The sequence below is a fragment of the Nelumbo lutea genome, chromosome 1, assembly GCF_056320005.1.
Source record: "Nelumbo lutea isolate HS-2025 chromosome 1, American lotus-T2T, whole genome shotgun sequence".
NCBI lineage: Eukaryota > Viridiplantae > Streptophyta > Magnoliopsida > Proteales > Nelumbonaceae > Nelumbo > Nelumbo lutea.
Window position 1 is genome coordinate 175,546,886 of NC_142684.1, and position 25,379 is coordinate 175,572,264.

Here is a 25,379-nt window from a genome sequence, read left to right on the forward strand (position 1 = left end):
CATCTAGGTGTAGGGCCCTAGCACAGAAAGCACTTAGACAAGGATATTTTTGGCCAACCATCTAGAAGGACGCTATTGAGTTGGTACAGAAGTGCGGCTGATGCCAAAGGCACTTCAACATCCTCCATCGGCCTATGATGACTCTCTCAGCCCTTAGTAGCCCTTGGACCTTTACAAAATAGGGGATAGACCTCCTTGGACCTTTCCCCCCGACCACGGGGAACAAAAGACACCTAGTCATGGTAGTAGACTACTTCATTGAGTGGGTCGAAACCAAGGACTTGGCAACCATTATGGCTAAGACAATTCAAAGCTTCTTTTGGAAGAATATCACTTGTCGATTTGGCATCCCATACATGCTTATCACTGACAACGACCGATTGTTCGACAACTCCAAGTTTAGAGAATGGTGTGGTACCCTAGGAATAAGGCAACAATACACCTCGGTTGGCTACCCTCAAACTAATGGGCTAGCCGAGGTCACCAATAGGATGATCCTAGACGGATTGAAGGCAAGGTTAGACAAAGCCAAAGGGATTTTGGCATATGAGCTATATAACATTCTATGGGCAATACCCAACGACACCTTAGACCGCCACGGGTAAAACTCCCTTCAACTTGATGTATGGGACAAAGGTTGTCATCTTAGTAGAGATTGGCCAATTAACACTTTGAACCAAGGCATACCAGGAAGCTGTGAATAGTGAAGAGTTAAGGAACAACCTTGGCCCATTAGAAGGTGTCCAAGAGAAAACCCAAATTAGGGTTGTGGCCTACCAGCAAAGAGTTGCAAGATATTACAACTCCCGAGTTAGAGAGTGTCGCTTCAAAGAATGTGACCTCATCCTCAGAAAGGTCATGGTTCATGAGCTCGACATCGAAAAGCTTGGCCCAAACTAGGAAGGGCCCTATAAAATCAAACAAGTAGTAGGGCCTAACACCTTTCAGTTGGAATATATGGGTGGTAGAATAGTTCCTCGTACCTAGGATTCTGAAAATCTCTTCAAATGTACTATCAATAGAAGTGTAAATACCTTAGCAAAAAATTGTAAATGAAAAGTGTAATTTCCTCTTACTTCAGATCTTTCTTTGTGTAAACATTCTTGTCCCCTCCAGCCGCCAGGACCCCTTGGCCAACCAACCGCAGTATACAACCTTTCTTAAGGTTATACACTCAAACCAGATGTCGGCCCTCTCAGTCGACCGACCACAGCATAGGACCTTCCTTAAGATTATACGCTTGGACCAAGTGTCGGCCCAAGGCATATGATACTTTGCGAGTCATATGCCTAGTTGCCTTTTGATCTTCTTTCACTAAGGCAAGAGATTTTAGGACCTCAATGGCTGTTGATAAGTGGCCCACGACCTCGGCCCTAGCCTCAATGACCCTTTGGCTCTATTTGGTTTGTGGGGTGGGGATGAAAAAAGGGAATATTCCAAAAATATTTCATTTTCTCATATTTGTTTTGAGGGAAAGAGTGGGATGGGGTGAGAAAAAGGTGGGATTCCAGATCCCAAAATTAAGGATTCAAGGTCACACCAAAACCATGCAACCCTGGTGGAAAAACTTGAGAAAACTTGAGATCATCTTCATCCTCATCGCCACCGCTGGTAATCGCCACCATTGCCACCACCGCCGATAACAGATCGTCTTCATCCTCCCTCATGCATATGCTGGTAATCATCGTTGTCAGTAACAGATCTACTACTGTTGGTTTCATCTTCTACCTTCGACTCAAGATGCCTTATAGTAGCTGCCCAAGTAAAGAAACTCAGGAAAGACCTCCGATGGAAAAGCACTTGTTTGAATGCCCAATTTTTCAGATGAAGTGGGAATCCGATGGTCACAAACCCCACAAACTTCCCCTTCTTCATACTTGTGATAATCTCCACAAACCCTGCATGGGTTCTCTCTCCTTCCTCATGATTAAATACAACGATCAAAACAGACCCAGATAACAAAAACGGCCTCGTAGATCGGAACAACATAAACCAAAGTGTGACGAAGGCAGCCCAGGAAATAAAGAGGAAGAAATTCAGTGGAGCTGAATATAGATAGACGGATAGATGGATAAATCTATTTTTTGTATTAGGATTAGGAAAAGCTTAATTTACTGGGCTTTAGATCATATTGATTGTCACAACACAATTGAGTAATTTAGAACTTTTTAGATTTAAATTTGTCTCAGCCAGTCAATCTCTTAGATGTTGTCCTTATCGGCACCAACTAGAAACCAACAGCGGTAGAAGGTAGGAGACGAAACAGATCTACCACTGCTGTTACTAGATTGCCGCTATCAATAACAGATCTGTTGCTGTTGGTAATACCACTGATGACGATAGTAGGCATTCACCAGCAATAAGGGCAGATTAAACCTCCAAGATCTCTATTTAGTCTTCATCCTCCTCTGCAGATTGAACCTCCAAGACCTCAGTTTTGTCTTGGATAATTTTCCTTCTATTTTCCCATGTAAAACCGAACACTGGAAAGCTAAATTTTTACACTTTCCCATGCCATACCATCCCATCCCATCCCATCTTTTCCCATACCACCCAAATCTTCCCATAAACCAAACGGATCCTAAAAGAAGTCTTTGTGAAGGACAAAGAGTCGATTCTGACAAATTACTTAATAAAAATATGATGAACGACACACTAAGTAAACAACACTTCTCCACTAAGGCAACCACTCATGACCTTGGCCATAAAACCCCCATGGAATGACGCATTAAGAAAAGGGAATTTTTCACTAAGGTAAAAAGTTCTAAGACTTTGGCAACTGTTATCAAGCAATTTCACAGAACGTCTTCACGAATGGCTAAGCAAAGATCACTTTTGCAAAAAAAAAAAAAAGAGATACTTTATTATAGAATTGTAAGTTTCTTTACAAAAATGCCTCTTTGGGGGTGGCATTGGCCCCTTGCCTTGTATAAAAGAAGAAAGATAAGAATATAATTTTTTGACAAGAAACTCAAATTCTATTAACTCAAATGTCTTTACAAAAATAAGGCCTCTTATGGGGGAGGCATCAGCCCCTTACAAAAAAAAAAAAAAAAACAAAAAACAAAAGGAGGGAGCGTAGAACAAGTACATGGAATAATCATAAAAAAAGGAGACATTAGCCCTGGAAAAATATTCTTATTAGGCATCCCTAATTTGAACCTTGACCTTTGCATTCTTTTCAGCTGTTACATCCTGCCTGATGGTTTGGTGAGTGCTGCCCTGAGCATCGAACGTGCCCACCACATCGACCTCCTATTTGATTCTCGCTGAAGGGATCTAGCTAACTAACGTCAAACTTCAAGAAAAACTTTGACACATGGACTCTGTAGTCCTCATACCCCTCTAAGTGGGTTGTGGGATTGAACTTAGCCAAGTCCTTCTTGTGCTCCTTCAAGGCCTTATAATCCTCCATGGCTCAAGAAGACGTCTCCTAAAGCCTCTGGTCATGGACTCCAGCATGGACTTCGCAAACCTCAGTTGATCTTCTTTGTCGCTACATTGACCTCGAGTTTCTTCCAACATTTGTACTCCTCACAAGCCTTCCCATTAGTAGCCTCTCGGCTAGCTGGCACCTTAGACGCTCGGTCTCTTCTTGCGATTGGTTCATTTGTTGTACCAAGACCTCCACTTTGTCGCAAAGGCCCACTTCGCAAGAAGCCACCTGCGAAAGAAGAATAACCTCACATTAGGTGGAAAATTTTAACTAAGGGAGAAAGTACCATCACTAAGGAAACAAGATTGGCTATATGAGTCTGTTTGACCATTCCATTGTGTTTAATATCATATACATCGGTAATTTGCCAGTATTGTGACATATTTACTTAACCATCTTATTCATTTAAATTAAAAGTTGGTACATTAACATTTGGACATTTGGTCAGTTCTATATTTTATATCTATTGTTTAGGGAGCTTGGTTGGGATGGCTTAATTGGGTATTGGATCGGGTTCGGGTTGAGGCAACCCCACAGGTTTGGTTTGGTTTCTTACTAGAAAAATATGGGTTTTTTTTTGGTAAAGAAAAAGATATAAAAAAGTACAAATAAACCTAATGCAAATTTCTGATTTTCACTGCAGATCTATAAATATTCAAAAGGTCAAAAAATCACATTTTATGCATTCATATTCATCCAAATGCCAATTTTGAGCTGGCCCCAAATGTACTTTTGTGCCTATCAATTCTGATGCTGGGCTAAACCGTCATTCTCTCAAAAAAATATGAATTTGGTTGGATACAAGTGCACTGTAGTGAATCAATAATCCTTTTTTTTTGTTGGGTTCGGGCCGAAATCCCACCGGATCGGGTATAGAGTTGATATCCCTATCCACGCTACAAAAAAAAGTACGGTAGAATCGGCTTCATTTAATGATTGCCATTCACCAACAAAATATCCTCGTGGAGATTCGGCCGTTGGTTCTTTTCTTCGAAACCCTACAAGTAGGATTAATAATGTACTCGTAGAAAATTTCGGTTTTTAATTTTTTATTGCCTTTACTCATATGTATATCCATCGGCCGATATTTCGGTCTTTGAAGACATCGTGCAATACGGAGCCGTACGAGATTTGTATTCCCCAGTTTCTTTCTTTTTTTTGTTCTGTAATATTGTAATCTGTATTACTATTACCTAGGCTTCACGCGATTCATTTGTTCGCAATCCTCTGCCGTAAAAGAGGTTTTGCCACGTGGAGAACATTTTGGCATATTTAAACCGTCTATTACATCATTGAAATTCTGAACCATTTTCAATTAGTCACGTTTATCCCAAACGGCCCCGTCAGCTTCAATTGTACATACCGTTGGAGTGCATGGTCACACCTTTTGCATTTTTCAAACGACCACGTGTTCGACTGCTATTGACTCATATCTCACACTTAGACTCATTTGGATGTTAATTCATCTGCCACCTGGCAAGATAGCGTATTGCGAACTTCGACGGAAGAATAAATGGCAGCAGCAAGAGAGCGAGAACAGGAGAAGCATACAAGTCTTCGTCATTTGTGTCATATCCTCCTATCTCGTCTCAGAAATAAGAAGGAGATTAACAGAGCCCCCACTCCTCTCTGTTCTGTACCTCGAAGAAGCGATCGATGCTGCTCATAAATACTTTAGCCATAGCTCGAATGACGACGAAAGGTTTCCTTCTGGAAAGCAATGGTATCACCTTCGGATCGTTCTGGTGGTTCACATACGCTGGGATCTCATGCATCCTCGTTCTCTTTGGAGGGATCATGTCCGGACTCACGCTAGGGTTGATGTCCCTGGGTCACGTCGAGCTTGAAATCCTTCAGAGAAGTGGAACCTCTACGGAGAAGAAGCAAGCAGGCCAGTTGTTTCTTCAATTCTAATGGCTTTTACTCTCTCTCATTCTCCTTTAGATCGGCGAAGAGATGGTAGAAATTGGGAAATGTAGTCTATAAACTGCTTGTGGATTTAGGCATATAATTAATGTCTGAGCGAGCCTGGAAGTTGTTCTGTTTTGGCTTGCAATTGTTCTCGGAAATAAGATATGAGAGGAAGAATCACTTTTCTTTGTTCCGAATGCTGAAAATTAGTAGTTTCTTATTGGACATTCGATGGGTTTACTATTGTCCTGGTTATTGAATTGGTTCTCTTGAGTTTGCGCTGGATTTCTTTTAGACACTTTTTCTATTTGCTACTGTGTTACTCTGTCATTTTTTTTTTCTTTAACCCCCTCATGAATTTAGAAAATCCAGATTCGCACTGCTTTTGCAAATTTAGGCGTCAAGTTAACATATGCAGATTTAAAAATGTTTATTTCTAGCGAAAGTAAAAGAATTATGACAAATTCAGTGGTTTTTGTCGCACTGGTTTTACTGCTATGCATTAAAAAGAACAAAATTCTCTTTCTTGACTTGATACTTAATCCCCAGTAGAATCTGACGCGACTTGGGTCAGCATTAATGATATATGAAATACCACATTTTTCCCTTTTACTCTGGTGTTTTTCTCTTTCTTGACTTGATACTTAATCCCCAGTAGAATCTGACGTGACTTGGGGTCAGCATTAATGATATATGAAATACCAAAATTTTCCCTTTTATTGTGGTGTTTTTCTCTTTCTTGACTTGATACTTAATCCCCAGTAGAATCTGACGTGACTTGGGTCAGCATTAATGATATATGAAATACCATATTTTTCCCTTTTACTGTGGTGTTTTTCTAATGCCAAAGTACAAATGCCTGAAGAGACATGGTACATTATAAATTTAAACCCCTTTACCCTATGACTGAAATTGCATTCCTTGTTTGGATCATATTATAAAATTCTTACATATTAAAATTTTCATGTAACTCCTAGTTTTCTTTTTAATCTGTGACTGATTGTCCATTTCTTCATTCAGCTGCCATCCTTCCAGTTGTTCAAAAGCAACACCAGCTTCTTGTGACTTTGCTTCTATGTAATGCTTGTGCAATGGAGGTACAGTACTGGATTTTATTTTACTTCTATTTCTCATAAACTAAGCATAAAATCTTCCCGTAACTGTTTATGTAGAATGCCTCTACTTGTAACCTCTAGTCCTTGCCTCCTTGGCATACTCTACTAACTAGAAGGTGATCGTGCCTATGCAACAACTATCGTACACACAGTTCAGATGAATTAATCCGTATCCAACTATTAGGGGCTGGTTACATGAATCTATTCTACCACTATCCTATGCTTGCACTCTTATCTCCTGTTAAATGGTATCTCCCAGTTTCACAATAGAAATGATGCAATTAATGAAAAAAAGAGGCAGGAATACAGAGAAACAAAGAAAAATCAGAAAGGGGTCCTTCAGAGTATTAAAATAGGGAGCATTGTAAAAAAAAGCTAAATGCAGTTAAGCAATTATATATTTTTTATCAGTGGCAGTTGCAAAATGATATTAATACTTTAAACTGTCAAACATTATTAGATATAAGAATGTCAAATATAATTTTACAATTTTCAATGCATATATAACATCATAATCGTCTGAGCTTTGTGACATGATTTTATATATACAACTATGCAGTACAATTCGGAGTACCATTTAGAAGCTACAAATCCTTAGTTCAAAATTTAAGTTGGTTTTCCTTGGTTCTTCAATTAACTATTATAAATTTTCCTCGGAGCATTTAATTCCATGATCTACTTTACATTTATTTTTTATTACATCATAATTAACAATTTTCTATTTACTTATCAAAAAAATTAACAATTTTCTTTATCATTGAGTTACTGCCTGCAGGCCCTTCCCATATATTTGGATAAGATCTTCAATCCCGTTGTCGCTGTTGTTCTTTCAGTAACTTTTGTGCTAGCTTTTGGAGAGGTTTGTTATATTTCTAACTTCTTATTGCTTTAGAATAAGTTATTTGAATTGTTTATGTAAAAGGAAGTGAAGAATTTCTTGCCATTTTCCACCAGGTTATTCCACAAGCAATATGCACTAGATATGGACTTGCTGTGGGTGCGAATTTTGTATGGCTTGTTCGTATTTTGATGATAATTTGCTACCCAATATCTTATCCTATTGGAAAGGTAATTTCAATTATAGGTAATTTATATAAAAAAGGTAATTTCAATTATAGGTAGTTCAACTGTAATAATTCTTTCTTACAAACAACGTATTTAACACAACTGATTTTTTTTTTTCAATACTTAAATATGCTCATTGTATGATGGAATTGGCAACAAACTCCTTGGTCCAATCTGATTATTGTCTTTGAAATCAGAAAAAGGGCCATTACCAATGATGGTCCCACTGTCCCAGCAATCCGGGGTCTTGGGAGGGGTAAACTGGACATGGACCTAACCTTTGGCATTTCCTTTTTCTTTTCTTTGTTTTTCTCTTCTTTTCTTTCTCTTTTCTTGGCAAAAAGCGGTAACTCTCAGGCTCAAATTACATTCTTGTGCTTGTCATCCTGAGATTTACCATTGCACCAAGCAATGACCCCTTGTCTCTTTATTCAGATTTCAGAAACAGATCTTTTTTATAAATAAAAGCAATCAAATGATCTTTTGTTAATGAACTATAAATAAAAGAATACTTGCTATTGAAGAAGTCTGATAACTGGGGACCACATAATTGGTGCAGAACAGAATGACTTGGCTGACAATCCCTATATTCCATTTAATAAAACTTCTATTCTAATATGAAAAAAAACTCATTCCATCTAGATGTGCTTGTTCTTGTTCCTGAGCCCCCAGGTCATTGCCTTCATTCAAGACCCTTCTTCCAAGATCAAACTCTGTTGTATGAAGTTATTGAGCATCATGAACAGATTGGAATTTGTTGGATATATGGTAACACATTATCTTTAATTTCTAAATGTTAATACTAGAACATAACATGTTCATTTTCCACTCAAAGAAATGTATACCTTGCTCTACATTGCTGTAAAAGGGAGTTATTTTATCAAATTTCTATTCAAACTGTTTTGTTTTTGGTTTTTTCATTCTTGTCGCATTTCATTTAGGAGACTCGAGGAGATGTTACATAGTGGAGAAATGTCTATTATTTATTATTTTTTGTGATGCCTTACCTTAAAATGTAATTGTAATTGTTTTCACAAGTTCTGAATGTGCTTTTTCAGGTTTTGGATTGGGTACTGGGACATAATGAAGCACTGTTTAGGCGGGCTCAATTAAAAGCCCTTGTCTCTATTCACAGCCAAGAGGTAAGCTTACTTGAAATGGGAAGTAGAGGTGATGTGTCAGAAATAATGCTTGACAACTGTACACTAATGTCTTAAGGAATAGTAGCAAACTAGCAATACAAAAATTTTGTATTAAAGTTATTTGCTCCTTTTGTTGTACTATCTTATGATTCTAGGCTGGTAAGGGGGGTGAACTCACACATGATGAAACAACAATTATTAGTGGAGCTCTAGACCTAACTGAGAAGGTATGCACTATAATTTAGCCTTATCCTGCTTTTCTTCATATCTAAAGATCTCCAATATTTTGGACATTTCATTTTGGAGAAGATAAAGATTTGTAACTTGTTGTTAATATGATAGAAATAGAATTTTCACCATACAATATGTGTATTTGTGGGTAGAATGGCAGGCATTGATGATGGTATTTTAATTTTGTTTTTGGTGCATCCATTTGGTGTTATAGTATTATGTAAAATAATCAATATCATGTGCATTATCAGTATATTCTAGTTTGGCAGCTAACTAGCTACTTCAACTTCTTGGTGAGCTTTCAAGAACTTCCAACTTGAATCCCTATAAAGATGTTAATCTTTCCCCTCTTTCCTGAGTAAAAAAGAACAATACTTTCTATTTTCTTTGGTCACTTGAGACTGATTTTGATAATTTGACTAGGCAAAAAATCTTAGAACTTGCCTTAATTCCTATCATCAAGTGTAATCAAAATTTAGTCCCAGGTGGGGAAGGTTAGTGTTTAAGCTGGTTCAAAGGTATCTTTATGTCTCAACTGATATAATCAAACTCAATGTGGCTTGGATTGATTTAAACCTTGTTAAGTAATTAACTAGTGATATCAGTACTGGGAAGATTTGAATCTTTCTGTTGGCTTAGGTGGAGGAGGATTGATGTATAATAACTTGTTTTTTATTCATTTCATTTATTTTTCTGGTCGTCTAGAAAAGGAAATTTATAGATGGGGATGTGAAGAGCAAAAATAAAGTAATCAAAACACTGAAACTAAGCTGGCAACATATAAAAGCTTCATGCCATCATGTTTACAAAGATCAATGTTAGGTGTAATGTGGCAGTAACTATTAATATCTTTTATTTTTTATTTTTGTTTAACAGACATGGTGGTTTGGCCCATCGTTACCATCATTATATGGTTAACATCTAATTGGAAGATGTGTACTACCATGTTCTTCATGCAATTGGATCAGTCTTTGGTTGTTTCACTTTGCACTGTGTTTGTCATCTGAGACTTTAGCTGCCAACTTATCTTTTTGTGGACAGACTGCTGAGGAAGCTATGACACCTATTGAATCAACATTTTCATTGGATGTGAATTCAAAATTGGACTGGTGCGTTTGCGTCAAAAGTGTTCTTTAATGTTTTGGCTTATCGAATTATCCCTATTGTAAGGTGAATGTAGCATTCAGATTTCATATTTATCACATTGGTGTGCAAATTACTCCCCCCCCCCTCCCTACCCCAATTGGTAACAGATAAGAAATATCGTTACTAAAGAAAAATTGTAAGGTAAAGCAGCAGCAACATACACTCGACCAAGGGAGAAAAACCTGAGCCAAAAGGCTCAGCTAGCCTAAATGACCTCCAAGTACCCATAGGTCTACCCAGGAAGAGCAAACCCTGATGTATCAATTGCTGATTGATTGTTTCTCTTGCAAAAGACTCTGATTGACCTCTTCCATCCCATGAACAAAAGCCATTTGTGTTCTTTAATTTGTTATGAATGGAAAATGTTTTAAATTAAAGAATATTCTTTTTGCCATGTAGCAGGGGACTATTGAGATGAAACTTGAAACATAGAAAGGTGTCATGAACAAAGAAATATCATGTTTTTTGGGTTATTTCCACAACTTCCATTTGTCAAATTATGCTGAAACAGGACTGGATATTAACTTATTTGTCAAATTATGCTGAAAAGGACTGGATATCTGCTTGTCTAAAGAAAACCATCTTTCTGTATTACCTATGAAAGAACGCTATTTATATGTTTTTATGAAGTAGACTTTTCTATAATTCATAAGTATATTGTTACCAAAAGATCAGTGTAGCTGATTTGGTAATCTTATGGGGTGAAATTGGATAGATTTCAACCTTGTATTCTTTTAGTTTTATTAGGGAAATTTATGGATGTAACATCAAAAGAATAGTACAATACCTACTAGCCACATGCTTTTGAGAGTACAAGCAAATCTTTAGTTTCTCCCAATAGCCATGAAAAGAAAAAATTGAGGTGGGAGGTGACTGGAGGTGGTCGGGGGTGGCTGGAGGTGACTGTCAAAGAAAGGTTGGTTAACGTCTTAGCAAAACTACGATGTTCGGTGAACTTGCTCAATGACCTAGATCAGGTCTGTTTGTACAAAATAGAGGACGACATCTTGTGACTCAACCCCTGGTGGCGAGGCAACTTCAGGAAGCCATAGCTACATTGAGGAACAAAAGATTGAAGTGAGGATTTTAGAAACCATTGGAACTATAGGGAAGTTGCAAGTTTGGATGTTTGGATCGAAGAAGGTGACTGTGAAGTGGTTAAAGGGAATTTGACAATGTATATTCTCTCTAGCTAGGCTGAAGAGCGCAAAGGAGGCGCATAGTGGGCAAGTTTGAAAGTGACCCTCCATTACTAATGTCGTCAATAGGACCTATGTGAAGCGGAAGTTGGGGCTTTTTCTTTATTCGGAGGTTCAAAATCTGTCGGAAGGCATGTTCCTGATTTTGTTGCCCCTTGAGAAAGAAGCAAACAAGGTGGTTCATGATTGGCCTTAGTGCCTGATTATCGATGGTTTCTGATTCTAGATAGGGAGGTGTTACTAGGGGTGGGAGCTATAATGGAGGATGAATGGGATGTGTCCTCGTGTTGGATGACTTTTTTGGATTGCTGATGCACTTGTAGAGTACTAAATAAATACAAACTGTGGGGGACTTATGTGGAGGCTTCGTCATAATAGATAACTTGTATTTGGCCAAAGAGAGCTGTGAGTGGGTTCAATACTTCAGTGGAATGGCTCGATCCTGACAACAGTCAATGTGGCCGCGAAAGGAATCCTCCATGTTATTGCCATATGGTTGAAATTTCTATCGGGAGTCCTTTCAGTTTTGGAAAATTTGGGTAAGAAAGAAGTCATTACAGTCCAAGAAGCGGCAAGATGGCTTAGTGAGTCAGAGGGGGAGTGAAGGATTGTGGATGTAGGCCAACCCTAGATTCCATCATGGCCAAATGGAGCCTTTAGAAAATAGTTGGAGGGGCTAGAGTAGGGGAGTAGAAGGAGAGACTAGTGAGAAAGGAGATCCAGATCTGACCGTTTCTCATTTTCCCAGGCATCAGACATGGAGCTGCCTTGGGGAAAGTTATTGGAAGAGGGGACGATGATGCAAGGTGTTGGTTCAGGTTCTAGCTTAGATTCAGAATCTGACCCGGTTTTGAGCAGGGGTAGCTTCTCTTGAGGTGGGTTTGGAGACCGAGAGGCTACATTAGTGCCACATGGTGCCCTAGGCGCAGTCGAAAGTTAGCAGAGTGGTGAAAGGAATCTTAATTCAAATTTTGAATTTCAAAATGTCTTGAAAGACATCCTCAAGGCTTTAATCCGAAAAGCTATGGCAGGATCAAGTGTTTCCATTTCAGGCCCGTCTGATTCAAGCCTGCCTCTCACCACTCTATCCCTTCAAACCTCTCACAATAATCCTATCTGGGCCCAAGCCCGGCCCACCTCTTCTCAGATGCAGGCCCATTAGAAGAACAACTCTAAGCTGACCCAACCCAACCTTTGCATCACCAAAATTACCCAACCACTCCCCCAATCTAACCACTATTCCAAGCCCCCCTCCCCACATAACCAAAACTTTCAAGTCTTTGAGAGGAAGAAATGAGCTTCACTTTCATTGGAAGCAGGCAGCAGGGGAGATCGAAGATTGGCGGAAGGTAACCTTTCCAAGTTTGGTTCCTCTGGTTTTCCTCAGTTGCATTTGGTGGCCCCCTATGGTTCGGATGCATTCATGGACTGTTGTAGGCATATTCCCTGCTCATTGCCCATAGGCTTGCAACCAGGGTGACTTGCGAACTGCCAACTATCAGGTTTGAAGCCTCTAGTTGTTGAGCAGTCCTCATCAGAGAACCAAACTTGTTGATCTATAATCCCTATTGACAATGAGAAAGATGAGGAAGAGGAGGAGGTGCTGACAAAGTGGGGAAACGATAGTGGTGATCTTGAAGAAAGGTTAGGGGTTCAGGGTAGAATGAACAGGCTCCCTTGCCCCTATTGTGGGTAGATGAAGTGGAAGAGCAAGATAGAGAAGCTTGTACAAAGGTGGAAAGCATCTCAGAGTGGGTAAGATTGAATATTGGTGATATTAGCAAATTCTTGGGTGTCTCTGTTGAAGGGCATGAAACAGAGGTAGTGGCCTTATTTGATACTATATAGAAGAAATGTGGAGAAAGGAGATGAATCTCTCACTGACTTGACCAAGAGAGCTCCTAGGTTGTGGAGAGAGAAAAAGAGATGTGACAATGAGCGAAGGAGGTGCTTCGTCTAGTCGTCCAAAGCCAACCAGTTGGTAAGGTCTCCTGCTGGTTGCAGCAGAGACTTGGGATCGAATCCCGCCTGCACTTGGGTTGAGGGGGTTATTGCAAACCAAGATCTTGAAGGCAACTCTCTAGAAAGGCCTTTTACTGAAGAAGAGATCCTACATGTCATCAATGATTTGATTGGAGACAATGCTTTGGGACCTGATGGATTCCTTATAGAATTTTACAAGAAGTGCTGGTCTTTTTTGAAGCAAGACCTGTTGCAGGTTTTCTCTGATTTCTACATCAATGCGGAGTTAGGGGAAGCCTCAAAAGCTAGTTTCATAGCCCTAATTCCAAAGAAGAAAGGTGTAGTAGAAATCAATGACTACAGGCCAATAAGTCTGATTGGAAGAATCTAAAAAATCATCTCAAAGGTGTTGGCTAATAGACTAAGAAGTATGCTTAACCTTTTAATTTCCCCTTCCCGAGGCACTTTTCTTGATAGGAGGCAAATTTTAGATGGGACTTTAGTGGAAAATGAGTGCATCAACTCAAGACCAAGAGAGGATCTTTTGAGTGTAATCTACAAATTAGACATGGGAAAAAAGTTCATTGGGGTTTTAGAGATTATCTTCTGCAGAGAATGGGTTTTAGTTTGAAGTGGAGGAAGTGGATTGAATGCTGTTTGGAAGCGGCAAAAAATTTTATTTTAGTAAATGGAAAGTCGAAAGGATTCTTTCTAGTTAAAAAGGACCTTTGGTAGGGTGATCCCATTTCACCTTTCTTGTTCATTTTGGTGGTGGAAGCTCTAAGTAGAATGATTGATAGGGCTGTCTCGACTACCTTAAAGGCTTCAAAATCTCAGAAAATAGTGAATTGATTACCATCCTCCAGTTTGTTCACGACTCTTTGATCTTCTCTAGAGTCTAGACCAAGCTGTTGTGATCTGTTGTTCCTCAGGTGCCTCCTTATATATTTTGAGGCTGTTTTAGGGCTGAAGATAAACCTCCAAAAGAGTGCATACATCCCAGTGGGAAATGTACCCAACATATATGAGTTGGTGGAAGTCCTGGGCTGCAGAGTGGGATCCCTCCCATCTAAAATTTTAGGGCTGCCCCTAGGTGCTACTGCAAATCTAAAGAAATTTGGAACCCAATGATCAAAAGATTAAAGTCTAAGCTAGCAGGGTGGAAGACACACTATCTGTCAAAGGGTGGTAAGTTAACTCTTGTTCAGAGTGCCTTTTCAAGTTTACCGACTTATTACATGTCAGATGTCACTCTTCCAATCACCAGCCTTTGTCTTAAACTTCCTTAAGAAACTAAGAAGAGACTTCTTGTGGAAGGGAAAGGATGATGAAAGGAAATTTCACTTAGTTGCGTGCTCAGAATTTGTAGACCAAAAAAGTTGGGTGGTTTGGGTGTTAAGTCTCTGAAGCAAGTAAACTTGGCCCTTTTGTCCAAATAGCTGTGGAGGTTTGTCAGAGAACATGATGCCCAATGGAGATATCTGATAAAAAACAAGTATGGGGAAGCTATCTTTGGGTGGGAATCAGGCCTGGTCAGTGAGTCTTATGGCATTGGTCTCTGGAAGGTAATATTGCAAAACAGAGACCTCTTTTTCAACCTTCTCTCTTTCAAACTAGGCTCAGGTGAGAGTCCTTTTTTGGAAGGACAGGTGGTGTTGTGATAGGCCTATTCATATTGCTTTTCCCTCTATTTTTGCTTTAGCACAAGGATGCTAGAGTCTGTAATTGCCTTGAAGTTAGCACCTTTCAGGTTACTTGGATACCAAAGCTAAGAAGAAATGTAGATGATTGGAATTCGGAAACTTTAATAACTTTGTTGCAGCAATCAGAACAGATCAAGGCCCTGTTTGAGAACACTTAAAAGAAGTACTTCTTTTAACAAGAACTTCTTTTAAGACATGGGACCACACATGAAGTGGTTTTTAAGTACTTATGGGTGTTTGGTAAAAAAGAGGGTAACAAGTACTTGTTTTTAAAGAAGTACTTATTTAAAAAAGTGACCTGAAGTTGGCTTTTTTTTAAGTACTTTTTAATGTACTTCTCCAAAAAAAATGGGACGAACCAGTCCCTAATATTTTCTTGTAATACCTAAAATACCCCCACTCTCATTCTCTTATTTTTCTCTCCCTCTCTCTCCTTGTCTCTATCTCTCCGCCAACACGACATTGGTGGCTGGTGTACCAGTCGGCGGCTGGTGTATTTGTCGGCGGCCGATGTACCAATCGGCAGCCGGTGTACTGGCCGACAACCCACTAGCGACGTCGGCGGCCGGTGTACCGAGCTTGATACGGGGCCATTGACGGCAGAAATAGTGCTAACCATGAAGGGGGTCCATTTGGGGTCCATGTGGACTCACTTGTGCACATGTGAGTCCACGAGTGAGTCCACGTGGGCTCTCAGTTGTCATGAAGTGGGGTCCACGTGGACTCTCAGTTAAAATGTATAACATAACATATATATATCTATGAGTGAAGTGAGGGCTAAAATTGTCATTTGTGTCAATATAAGCACTTATGGGGAAAGTAGCTTACCAAACATCCCCACCTCGATAAGTACTTAAAAACATAATAAGTGAATTGAAAAAGTGGGTTATCAAGCATCCTAAAGGGTTGTTAAACTAAGTACTTCTAAGAAGTACTTGTGAATTTAACAAGTACATAATCATCAAATAGGGCCTAAACCCCAATCGCTGATTGAAGATAGAATCTAGTGGCCCTAGTGATTTAAAAGGTGTGCCTAGGAGCACAAGCAAGGCGTGTTTTAGGGTATGCGCCTTGCCTAGGTCCTAGGCACAACACTTTCAAAAGGCACATGCTTGGCGTGCGTTGCACTTCAGCCTAGGCACACACCTTTTGAAAATTTGTGCATTTTTCTGTTTTTTTTTATGCCTATCAAATGGGACTGGAGTGAAGAGAACCCCATATTTGCTTATATTTTTCATTCATTCATCCTAATAAAAGATATTTTTAAAAGAATTAAAATTATAAAATCATTTTTATAGGGATTGATAAAACTCATATTAGATGTTCGTATATGTTTAGATCAGAAGAAAGAGAAGGAAAAGAGAGAGAGATGGAGAAGAAGGAGAAAAGGTCACAACCGAACTAGAGAGGAAAAATCAAATCCCTCTAGTTGGCCCTTCTTTTATTTATACTTTTCTAAGATATACAAGGATTACCATTGTGCCCTCACTTAAGTGAGAGCCACATCAGCTGAACAATACATATATAACTAAACATAAAAGGGCTGTACTACCCTTGTACAACCGACTCTAACACTCCCCCTCAAGCTGGTGAGTATATGTCATATAGTCCCAGCTTGTTACATATGTAGTCCACTCTTCCCCGATTCAACCCTTTGGTAAACAGATCTGCCCATTGATTTTCTGTGTTCACATATGCTGTACTTATCACTCCACTAAGCACATTCTCACGTACAAAGTGGCAATCCACTTCTATGTGCTTCGTCCTTTCATGAAACACTGGATTAGAGGAGATATGAACTGCAACTTGATTATCATAGTATAGATTCATAGGAGTGTCAATTGAGTATCCCATCTCCTCTAGTAGATGCTTCAACCACACTAGTTCGCATGTCGTGTGAGCCATAGCCCTATATTCAGCCTCTGCACTACTTCTTGCTACCACTGTCTGCTTCTTACTCTTCCATGTCACTAAGTTCCTACCAAGAAAAGTGCAATACCCTATAGTGGACCTTCTGTCAGGTATGGACCCGGTCCAATCAGCATCCATGTATCCCTCTATCTCAAGACTTCCTCCACTCTTATACAACAAACCACGACCTGGAGTACCCTTCAAATACCTCACAATCCTTAGGACTGCCTCCCAATGTGGGCTTCTAGGGTTCTGCATAAATTGACTCACTACACTGACCGCAAATGAGATATCAGGTCGAGTGATGGTTAGGTAATTAAGCTTACCCACTAGCCTCTTGTACCTTCTCGGATCCTCAAAACTCCTCACCTGTATCAGTACCCAATCAAACATTTAGTTCCATAGGTGTTTCAGCTGGTCTGACACTCGACAACCCTATTTCTTCTAACCAATCAAGAACATATTTCCTCTGGCACAGATTAATATCATTCTTGGACCTTGCAACCTCTATCCCTAGGAAGTATCTTAATTTGCCAAGATCCTTTGTCTGGAAGTGATCATGCAAGTAAGTTTTCAACTTGTCGATTCCTGGTCTGTCACTGCCCGTGATAACAATGTCCTCTACATATACCACCGAGAGAATCTTCCCAGCATTTGATTCATAGCTGAATATGGAATGGTCAACCTGACACTGTTTCATTCCAAACTTCTTCACTACTTCACTAAATCTCCCAAACCATGCACGGGGAGATTGTTTACGTCCATAAATAGCCTTCTTAAGTCTACATACCTTCTCACCCTCCCCCTGAGCAACAAACCCTGGTGGTTGCTCCATGTACACCTCAAGAAGATCACCATGTAAAAAAGTATTCTTGATGTCAAGTTGTAACAAGGGCCAATCAAACATAGCAGCAAGAGAAATCAGAACACGAACTGACCCAATTTTGGCAACCGGAGAGGTGTCTGTGTAATCAATACCATACTATTGTGAATAACCTTTGGCAACTAACCAAGCTTTCAACCGTTCAACACTCCCATCAGGTAAGTATTTAACCGTGTACACCCACTTATAGCCGATCACATACTTTTTAGGAGGAAGAGTGGTGAGGTCCCACGTATGAGTACAAGTCAGGGTCGAGAGTTCTTCCATTTCTTGGCGCCTTGGAGAAGTGAGGGCTTCTTGGACATCCTTGGGAATAGAGACAGAGGATAACATAGAGACAAACTGTCAATGGGAAGCCGAAAGGTGAGATATAGAAACATAATTGAAAATGAGATGGAGAGTGCAATTGCATTTACCTTTCCACAAAGCAATAGGAAGATCAAGGTCACAACTTGGGGTTGGGGCTGGGGTGGGATCAACTACCGGATCTGTTGACAGTGACGAAGCTAGGGGAGGAGCCGATACTTGGCGATGTGTATACACTTGCTGGATAGGTGGTCCTCTCTCAGGTAGCTGCACTAGAGGCGAAGACTGGATCACAACCAAAACAAGAGGAATGAGATCCTCAACAGGAATTGGAAGAGGGGGTGATGGCAATAGAGAAGAAGTATCCGACCTGGAGAAGAAAGGAACATACTCAAAAAATGTAACACCAGAACACACAAAAGAACACCGAGAACGAGGGTTATAACACTTATACCCTTTTTGAGTCATGGAATAGCCAAGAAAGACACATGTAATGGATCTAGCATCTAACTTGTCCATTCCAGGCCCAAGATTATGAATGAAACACACGCATCCAAAAACTCTTGGAGTAAGGGGAAAAGGAGACAACGTGGGAAACAGAACAGAGAAAGGGGGGTGACCTTCAAGGATAGACATGGGCATGCGGTTAATAAGAAAGCAAGATGTAAATACAACATCACTCCAAAAGGGTTTGGGGACATTCATTTGATGTAAGAGGGACCGAGTAGTTTACAAAAGGTGACGATTCTTTCTTTCAGCCACCCCATTTTGTTAAGGGGTGTAGGTACATGAGGTTTGATGGATAATGCCATGTTGTTCCAAATATTCTTGGAAGTGTGTGGAAAAATACTCGTGGCCATAATTAGAACGAAAAATTTTAATATGTATACCAAATTGATTGCGAATTTCAGCATAAAATTTCTGGAAGATAGAAAACAATTCATTTTTTTCTTTCACAAGGTAAAACATGTCATCCTTGAATAATCATCAACAAAAATTACAAAGTACTTGTAACCATTATAAGACACTACTCTGTTTGGACCCCAGATGTTCGAATGAACTAATGAAAAAGGACTCGATGTACAACTATCAACTCTAGGACTAAAGGAGACACGATGATGTTTCCCAAACTGACACGACTCAAAATTTAAAATAGAAAGATGATGCAACAACGGAACAAGTAACTGAAGAGTTCTAAGAGATGGATGACCAAGTCTGCAGTGCCATTGATGAGGGGAGAGAGATGACTGAAGAGTTGTTGCCGAACCATCTCCATCAAGATAATACAGTCCACCAGCTTCATGCCCTCCATCAATCTTCATCCTTGTCTTGAGATCCTGAAACACACAAGGGGAAGGGTATAAAATTATTGAGCAATTAAGAGATTGAGTCAATTTACTAATAGACATCAGGTTAAAGGGAAACTTGGGAACATATAAAACTGAGGAGAGGGATAATGAGTCTGTGTCAACATTTCCAACACCACGTATGGCTGATGTAGAGCCATTGGAAAGAGTAACATATTAGGAAGTGGAGGATGGAGAAATGGATGAAAACACACTTGGAGTTCCAGTCATATGATCGGAAGCCCCAAAATCTATAATCCAACGGGAAGATGTGGATGCCAGACAAGCTGTACCTGTGTGTGCAAGGGTAGTTGTGTTCTGTTGAGATGTACCCTGAATGAACCGCTCATACTCATCTCGTGAAACGCTCACCATCTCCTTTCTGGAAGCATCTGTAGATGTAGTGGGGATCTAATCAGTGACTTGAGATTCTTGTCTTGAGCTACCACCATTTATAGCTACATGATTTGCCTAGGTTGAAGGTGGGCCATTTAGATCGTAGCAAAAGTTGATAGTATGTCCCTCCATACCACAATGAGTACACCTCTAAGTATTACCACTGTTGGACAATTTTGTATGCCCTTAGCTTCAATCAGAATGATGTACATTATGAGTTTATTGTAAATGAATAAAAGTACATATTTGATTCATGTTCCCTTGTTATGTTTCTGCGTAATACCCTTAAACTGGACACTTAATGAGACTCGTGTTAGTTTAAAATGTTCACAGCCAGTGGGTCGGTCTGGGGAGACCTATCCTGATAAGGCTGACACTGATGTGCCACCAAGTCGGTTGGGGTGGCCTGTCTCAGCTACCGGTGTGAGACCCTAGGCACATGTAGTGTAGGATCAATTGAATATTTGAATCGGACCAGATTTTTAGTATTGCCCTCGACCTTGGAGATTAATGGGCAAAACTGGAAAGTTACACCTGACCCCTAGACTCGATTATGATACTGCACTAAGTGTCAGATTGGGCTGTCTTTGATGTACCAATCAGTGAGATCCTTAGCGGGGGTCAAAACCTGGGTATGTTGGGACAGTCTGAGAATTCATCTGAGTGGGTAATCATAGTGACAAGATAAGCCCCTTTGTCGGACAAAGGTAATGATCGGGGATGCACTCTCTCTAATGGAAACCAAGACTGTTGGCAGTCGATTTCAATCGTTGAGATTTGTTTGCAAAATATATTTTATATGAGATATAAAAGTATATATGTTATGGTTTCAAAATGGTTTGCAAAAGGTTTTAATTCTCGGGATCCATGTAAGTAGAGAGTGCAACACTGTTCCTTGCAGCCGAGGGAGAGGTCCTCTTTTGTCGGGCAGTGTATGATCATTATGGGCTGAGAGGTTGAGTGTAAGACCATTGAGGATAATACCTGATGGGTTAATCTTGCATCTGCCCACAGTCTCTGGGTGTTACAAGGTGGCTTGGCCCAAGAACCACTTAGGATAAGTGTTGGGCCCATAGAGCCCATTTGATGGGTTTCAGGGGGTGCACTGTCCATAATAGTGTATTTGGCCAGGCCTTGTAACAAAGGCTAGACTGAACCCATGTGGCTGATGTGTAGATCAATGCTTGGGTCCCACGTCATACAAGGAAGCCCAACTGGGCAGCAGTTAGGAAGGCTAAGTGAGCACTGGACCTTAATGGGCCTAAAGCCCATTTCGAACTGGGCTATTTAATTGGTTAATTATGGGGTGAATTTTGACATGGATTAGTAGATAGGATATTTTTTTGAAATTCCCCCACCTTATTCCGCAAGATTTGGGCGTCCATACGATGGATCTCTCATCCCTTCAGTGGTATCAGAGCGAGGTTCAAATCTTGAACCAATTTGTTTCAGATCTGAACCTGCGCAAGTGGGCAGAAGGCGTTCTACCCGATTTGTGCAGATAAAGTTTTTGGGAAATTGTCCCAAAATTTATGGGCGAAATAATCTGAAATTATTTTTCCATAAATTTGATTATTGTTTAGAATTGTTCTTTATGATTTTCTTGATTTATGGGCTGTTCGTACAAGAGGAGATCGAATTCTTGATTTGCGCAAGGAACCTGCGATTTTGCAGTTTATGGATTATTTTATTACATTTGGTCTGTAAAATAATTTTTTTATTATTGTTAGACTGAATGTATAGGTATTTGATCTGATGTAATTATTAATAGAAATTAGGATTTCTATTTATTTTATTTTTGGATCGAAGAAGGTGGCGTAGAGAAGGAGATTTCGCAAAGAAGGAGATTTCGCAGATGGGAGAACTGCAATCTACGATTTGCAGTTTATGAAACTACAAACTGTGATCTAACCTCTGTTTTGCAGGAAGGATTGTGCGAACAACCCTGTTTGACTGATTCTTGTTTATCTTTTATCAATAATTAATTTTAGATTATTTTCTTGAATTAAAGATTTAATTAAAGATCAAACCCTAGACCCATTCGAACCAAGATTGGTTCAAATTGTTTGAACCGAATCTAGGGTTCGATCAAGGCTGAACATCAACCCTATTTTTCCCAAAATGGGCCTGAGGATTGATGATTAATTAAATGCTTAATTTGGCCCAACCTGTAAAGGCCCAGTTTTAAGTTGTTAAAACTGCCAAAAGCCCACTCTGCGGATAAAGCTATATGGTCTGAACCCCTCAACCCTAATTCAGCCCATATACCTAGATGATATTAATGGTTAATATTATGGATTGAAAATGTGCTTCAAATGGGCTTTACAGATAATTAATTGATTGGATCAATTTACCCTTGCATGTGATGTATGATTGTGCTGTGCTTCGTACATGGGTCGTAAATGCTTGGCCCATGCTTAATCGACAGTGGCTCTTGTGCACACCATGGCTGAATGCACATCATTGCCATGGTGTCCCTTTTGGTTATTGGATGACCTCCCTCAGTGGTGGGCCCCACACCTCATGGAGAGGTTACATGCAGGACCCTATCCGATTTGGGCCTGCCGAAATCTGGCTTTATGAAAGTCAGTGGGAGCCACTTTGGTTTGACCTAAATCAAATTAGGGCATAATTTACTGTTTCCTCCAGCTAATATGAGTGCTTGTGATAAGGAGATTTGCTGTTGGGCTTGTCTAAGTGTTTCATAAGATGATAGGGGTGTCATAGACCGATGTGGGAGGGGTTTCACTAGAAAATGGGAACTCTTTCACGGTACCTTGGTGTTCACGAATATGATGGGTAAGCACTCACTGGACAGAAAGGTTTACCTGAAAATGGCTCTGAACCTTGTCTGACAGAGGCCAAAGGGAAAACTCATATTATGAGTGGATATGATCCTTCACAGAAAGGTGGTGGGGCTATGCAGCTGAAACAGTTGGCTCCATGCATCCTATGTGATTTCCCACATTTCCAGAGACAACCCGTGGTCTCCGTCACTGAGAAAGGAGGAAAATCTTAGAGATGAATAAATGGAAATGGAACGTAGATTAAAATCCATATCCAGGTAATGAACATGAATCAAATTAGGTTGTGGACTGATATTTGCTCTTTTATTAGAAAATGGCAAAAGGACAATTTGCAAAGCTGCTTGATGACAACAAGCTGAAGGGCCCAAACTATGCCGACTGGTACAGGAACCTTATGTTGGTCTTAACCTCTGAAAAGTTGGATAAGGTAGCCAAGAATCCTACCCCGGATCGTCCGGGAGATAGGGCTTCTGAGGCCCGAAGAAGAGAATACCAAGAATATGAGGAGAAAAACTCCCTTGCTCGTTGCTATATCATTGCCTCCTTGGACAACCCAATTCAGAGGCAGTTCGATCAGATCGAACTTGCTAAAGACGTATTGGACAGTCTCAAGACAATGTACGAAGAGCAGAATCATTCTACTCGGCAGAAGGTCTTGAAACAGTTCATGACCGCGCAGATGTCCAAGGGCCAACAAGTTCACGACCATTGTCTTCGGATGGTGGGTTATATCAACGAACTGGATGCTCTTGGGTCCGGGCTGGATCTAGTAACACAGATCGATGCTATTCTCAACTCTCTGCCTTCATCTTTTAATCCTTTCATCATGAATTACAACATGAACAAGCTGAACGTTAGCTTGCAGGAACTTAGCAATATGTTGCAGAGGGCCGAAGAATTGATTAAAAAGGATGAGCCCATTGCCATGTTTGTTAAAACTGGCAAATCGGACAAGAAAAGGAAGGCAAAGAGAAAGCCCCAGAAGAAGGTTGCCAAACCCAAGAAACAGAAGAAAGACAAAGTATCAGATGCCTATCACTTCTGCAAGAAGACCGACCACTAGAAAATGATCTGTCCTGTTTACCTGGAATCCAAGAAAGGTAATTTCGAAACTTGTGTTATAGAAACCAATTTATTGGTAGCTTCTGCGTCCTGGTGTATTGACTCCGGGGCTTCAACTCATGCGTGTAATTCACTGCAGGGGTTCAAGGTAAGCAGAAGGCTGAGTGAAGGAGAAGTTACGCTCTACTTGGGGACCACTACAACTGTTGCAGCCGTGGCCATAGGAACCGTGGAGTTAATTTTTAGAGAAGGAATTATTGTACTGAAAGATTGTCTCTATGTACAAAAGTTAAGGAGAAATTTGATTTCTGTCTCAAAATTGTGTACAGATGGTTATTCTGTCTTCTTTAGTAATACGATTACTATTAAAAGAAATAACAGATTCATCGCATACGGGAAACTGGGGAACGGTCTCTATGTTCTACATCATTCTCTAGAAACTAACATAACCGAAACTACGTCGACTGAAATCCCCAAGAAAAGAGTGCGAGATACAATTAATCCCACGTGTCTGTGGCCTTACCGACTTGGCCACATTAGTGTTGACCGAATCACAAGGTTGGTAAAGGATGGTCCTTTGGATTTTCTAACAGTAGAAGATCTTCCCACCTGTGAGCCTTGCCTACAAGGTAAGGTGACCAAACGACCATTTAACGGTAAGCCTGAAAGATGTACAGGCACACTTGACCTTATACATACTGATGTATGTGGTCCCCTGATTGTTAGGGCACGGAATCAACACGTGTATTTCATCACCTTCACAGATGATTTCTCACGATATGGTTACGTGTACCTAATGAGACATAAGTCTGAATCCTTTGAAAAGTTCAAAGAGTTCAGACAAGAGGTCGAGAAACAGTTAGGGAGAGAAATTAAAGCTCTTCAATCAGATCGAGGTGGCAAGTATCTCTCTGACACAATGGGATAGTGTCACAATTGGCTCCTCCTGCTACACCACAACTTAACGGTGTTTCAGAGAGGAGGAATAGGACCTTATTAAATATGGTCCGGTCACTTCTCATACACTCAAAGTTACCCACATCCTTTTGGGGTTACGCATTAGAGATTGCGATTTACGTGCTGAATCGGGTTCCAACCAAATCGGTTTCGAACACTCCATATGAACTTTGGACCGGAAAGAAACCAAGTGTCAGACACTTGAAGATTTTGGGTTGTCCAGCACACGTTAAAAGAACGAGTGCAGACAAGTTGGAATCCAAGACCAGTCGTTGCCTATTTGTAGGCTACTCAAAAGGCTCTGTGGGTTACTTATTCTATGACCCAAGTGAGCAGAAGGTGTTCTGCAGCCGAAATGCACAATTCTTGGAAACAGATTACATCCTGGACACCCATCGTCAGAAAGTAGTTCTTGATGAGGAGAGCACAGGAGCAGTGGGAGATGTCTCACAAGTTCCAGGTAGTGACCAACCTAGAAAATCCACTCGGGTATCCTGGCCACCAATCCGTTATGGTTATGACTACGATAGTTACCTGGTGGAAACCTTGACTAGTGAGGAGGATCCCGTGACTTACGCGGAAGCTATGTTGGACATAGATTCCCAAAAGTGGGTGGAGCCCATGAGAGCTGAGATGGACTCAATGGAAACCAATGGAGTCTGGACTCTAGTAGATCCGCCCTCCGGGGTAAAAGCAATCGGTTACAAATGGATTTACAAGAGGAAGAAGGGCCTCGATGGTAGAGTTAAGACCTTCAAAGCTCGATTGGTGGCGAAAGGGTACACTCAGAAAGAGGGCATC

General features: G+C 40.3%; 1 protein-coding gene across 1 annotated transcript in view; it reads left to right on the top strand.

Annotated features, from left to right (window-relative positions):
- The first annotated feature begins 4,971 nt into the window (after window positions 1-4,971).
- The window catches only part of LOC148879366 (DUF21 domain-containing protein At4g14240-like), a 32,901-nt gene continuing 12,493 nt past the window's right edge, over window positions 4,972-25,379 (top strand). Inside the window, exons 1-7 of the mRNA XM_088960892.1 lie at window positions 4,972-5,327; window positions 6,368-6,444; window positions 7,238-7,321; window positions 7,417-7,530; window positions 8,586-8,669; window positions 8,825-8,896; window positions 9,942-10,009. Of these exons, the coding sequence (XP_088817018.1) occupies window positions 5,093-5,327; window positions 6,368-6,444; window positions 7,238-7,321; window positions 7,417-7,530; window positions 8,586-8,669; window positions 8,825-8,896; window positions 9,942-10,009 (734 nt within the window). The 5' untranslated portion in view covers window positions 4,972-5,092. The remainder of the gene's footprint in view (window positions 5,328-6,367; window positions 6,445-7,237; window positions 7,322-7,416; window positions 7,531-8,585; window positions 8,670-8,824; window positions 8,897-9,941; window positions 10,010-25,379) is intronic.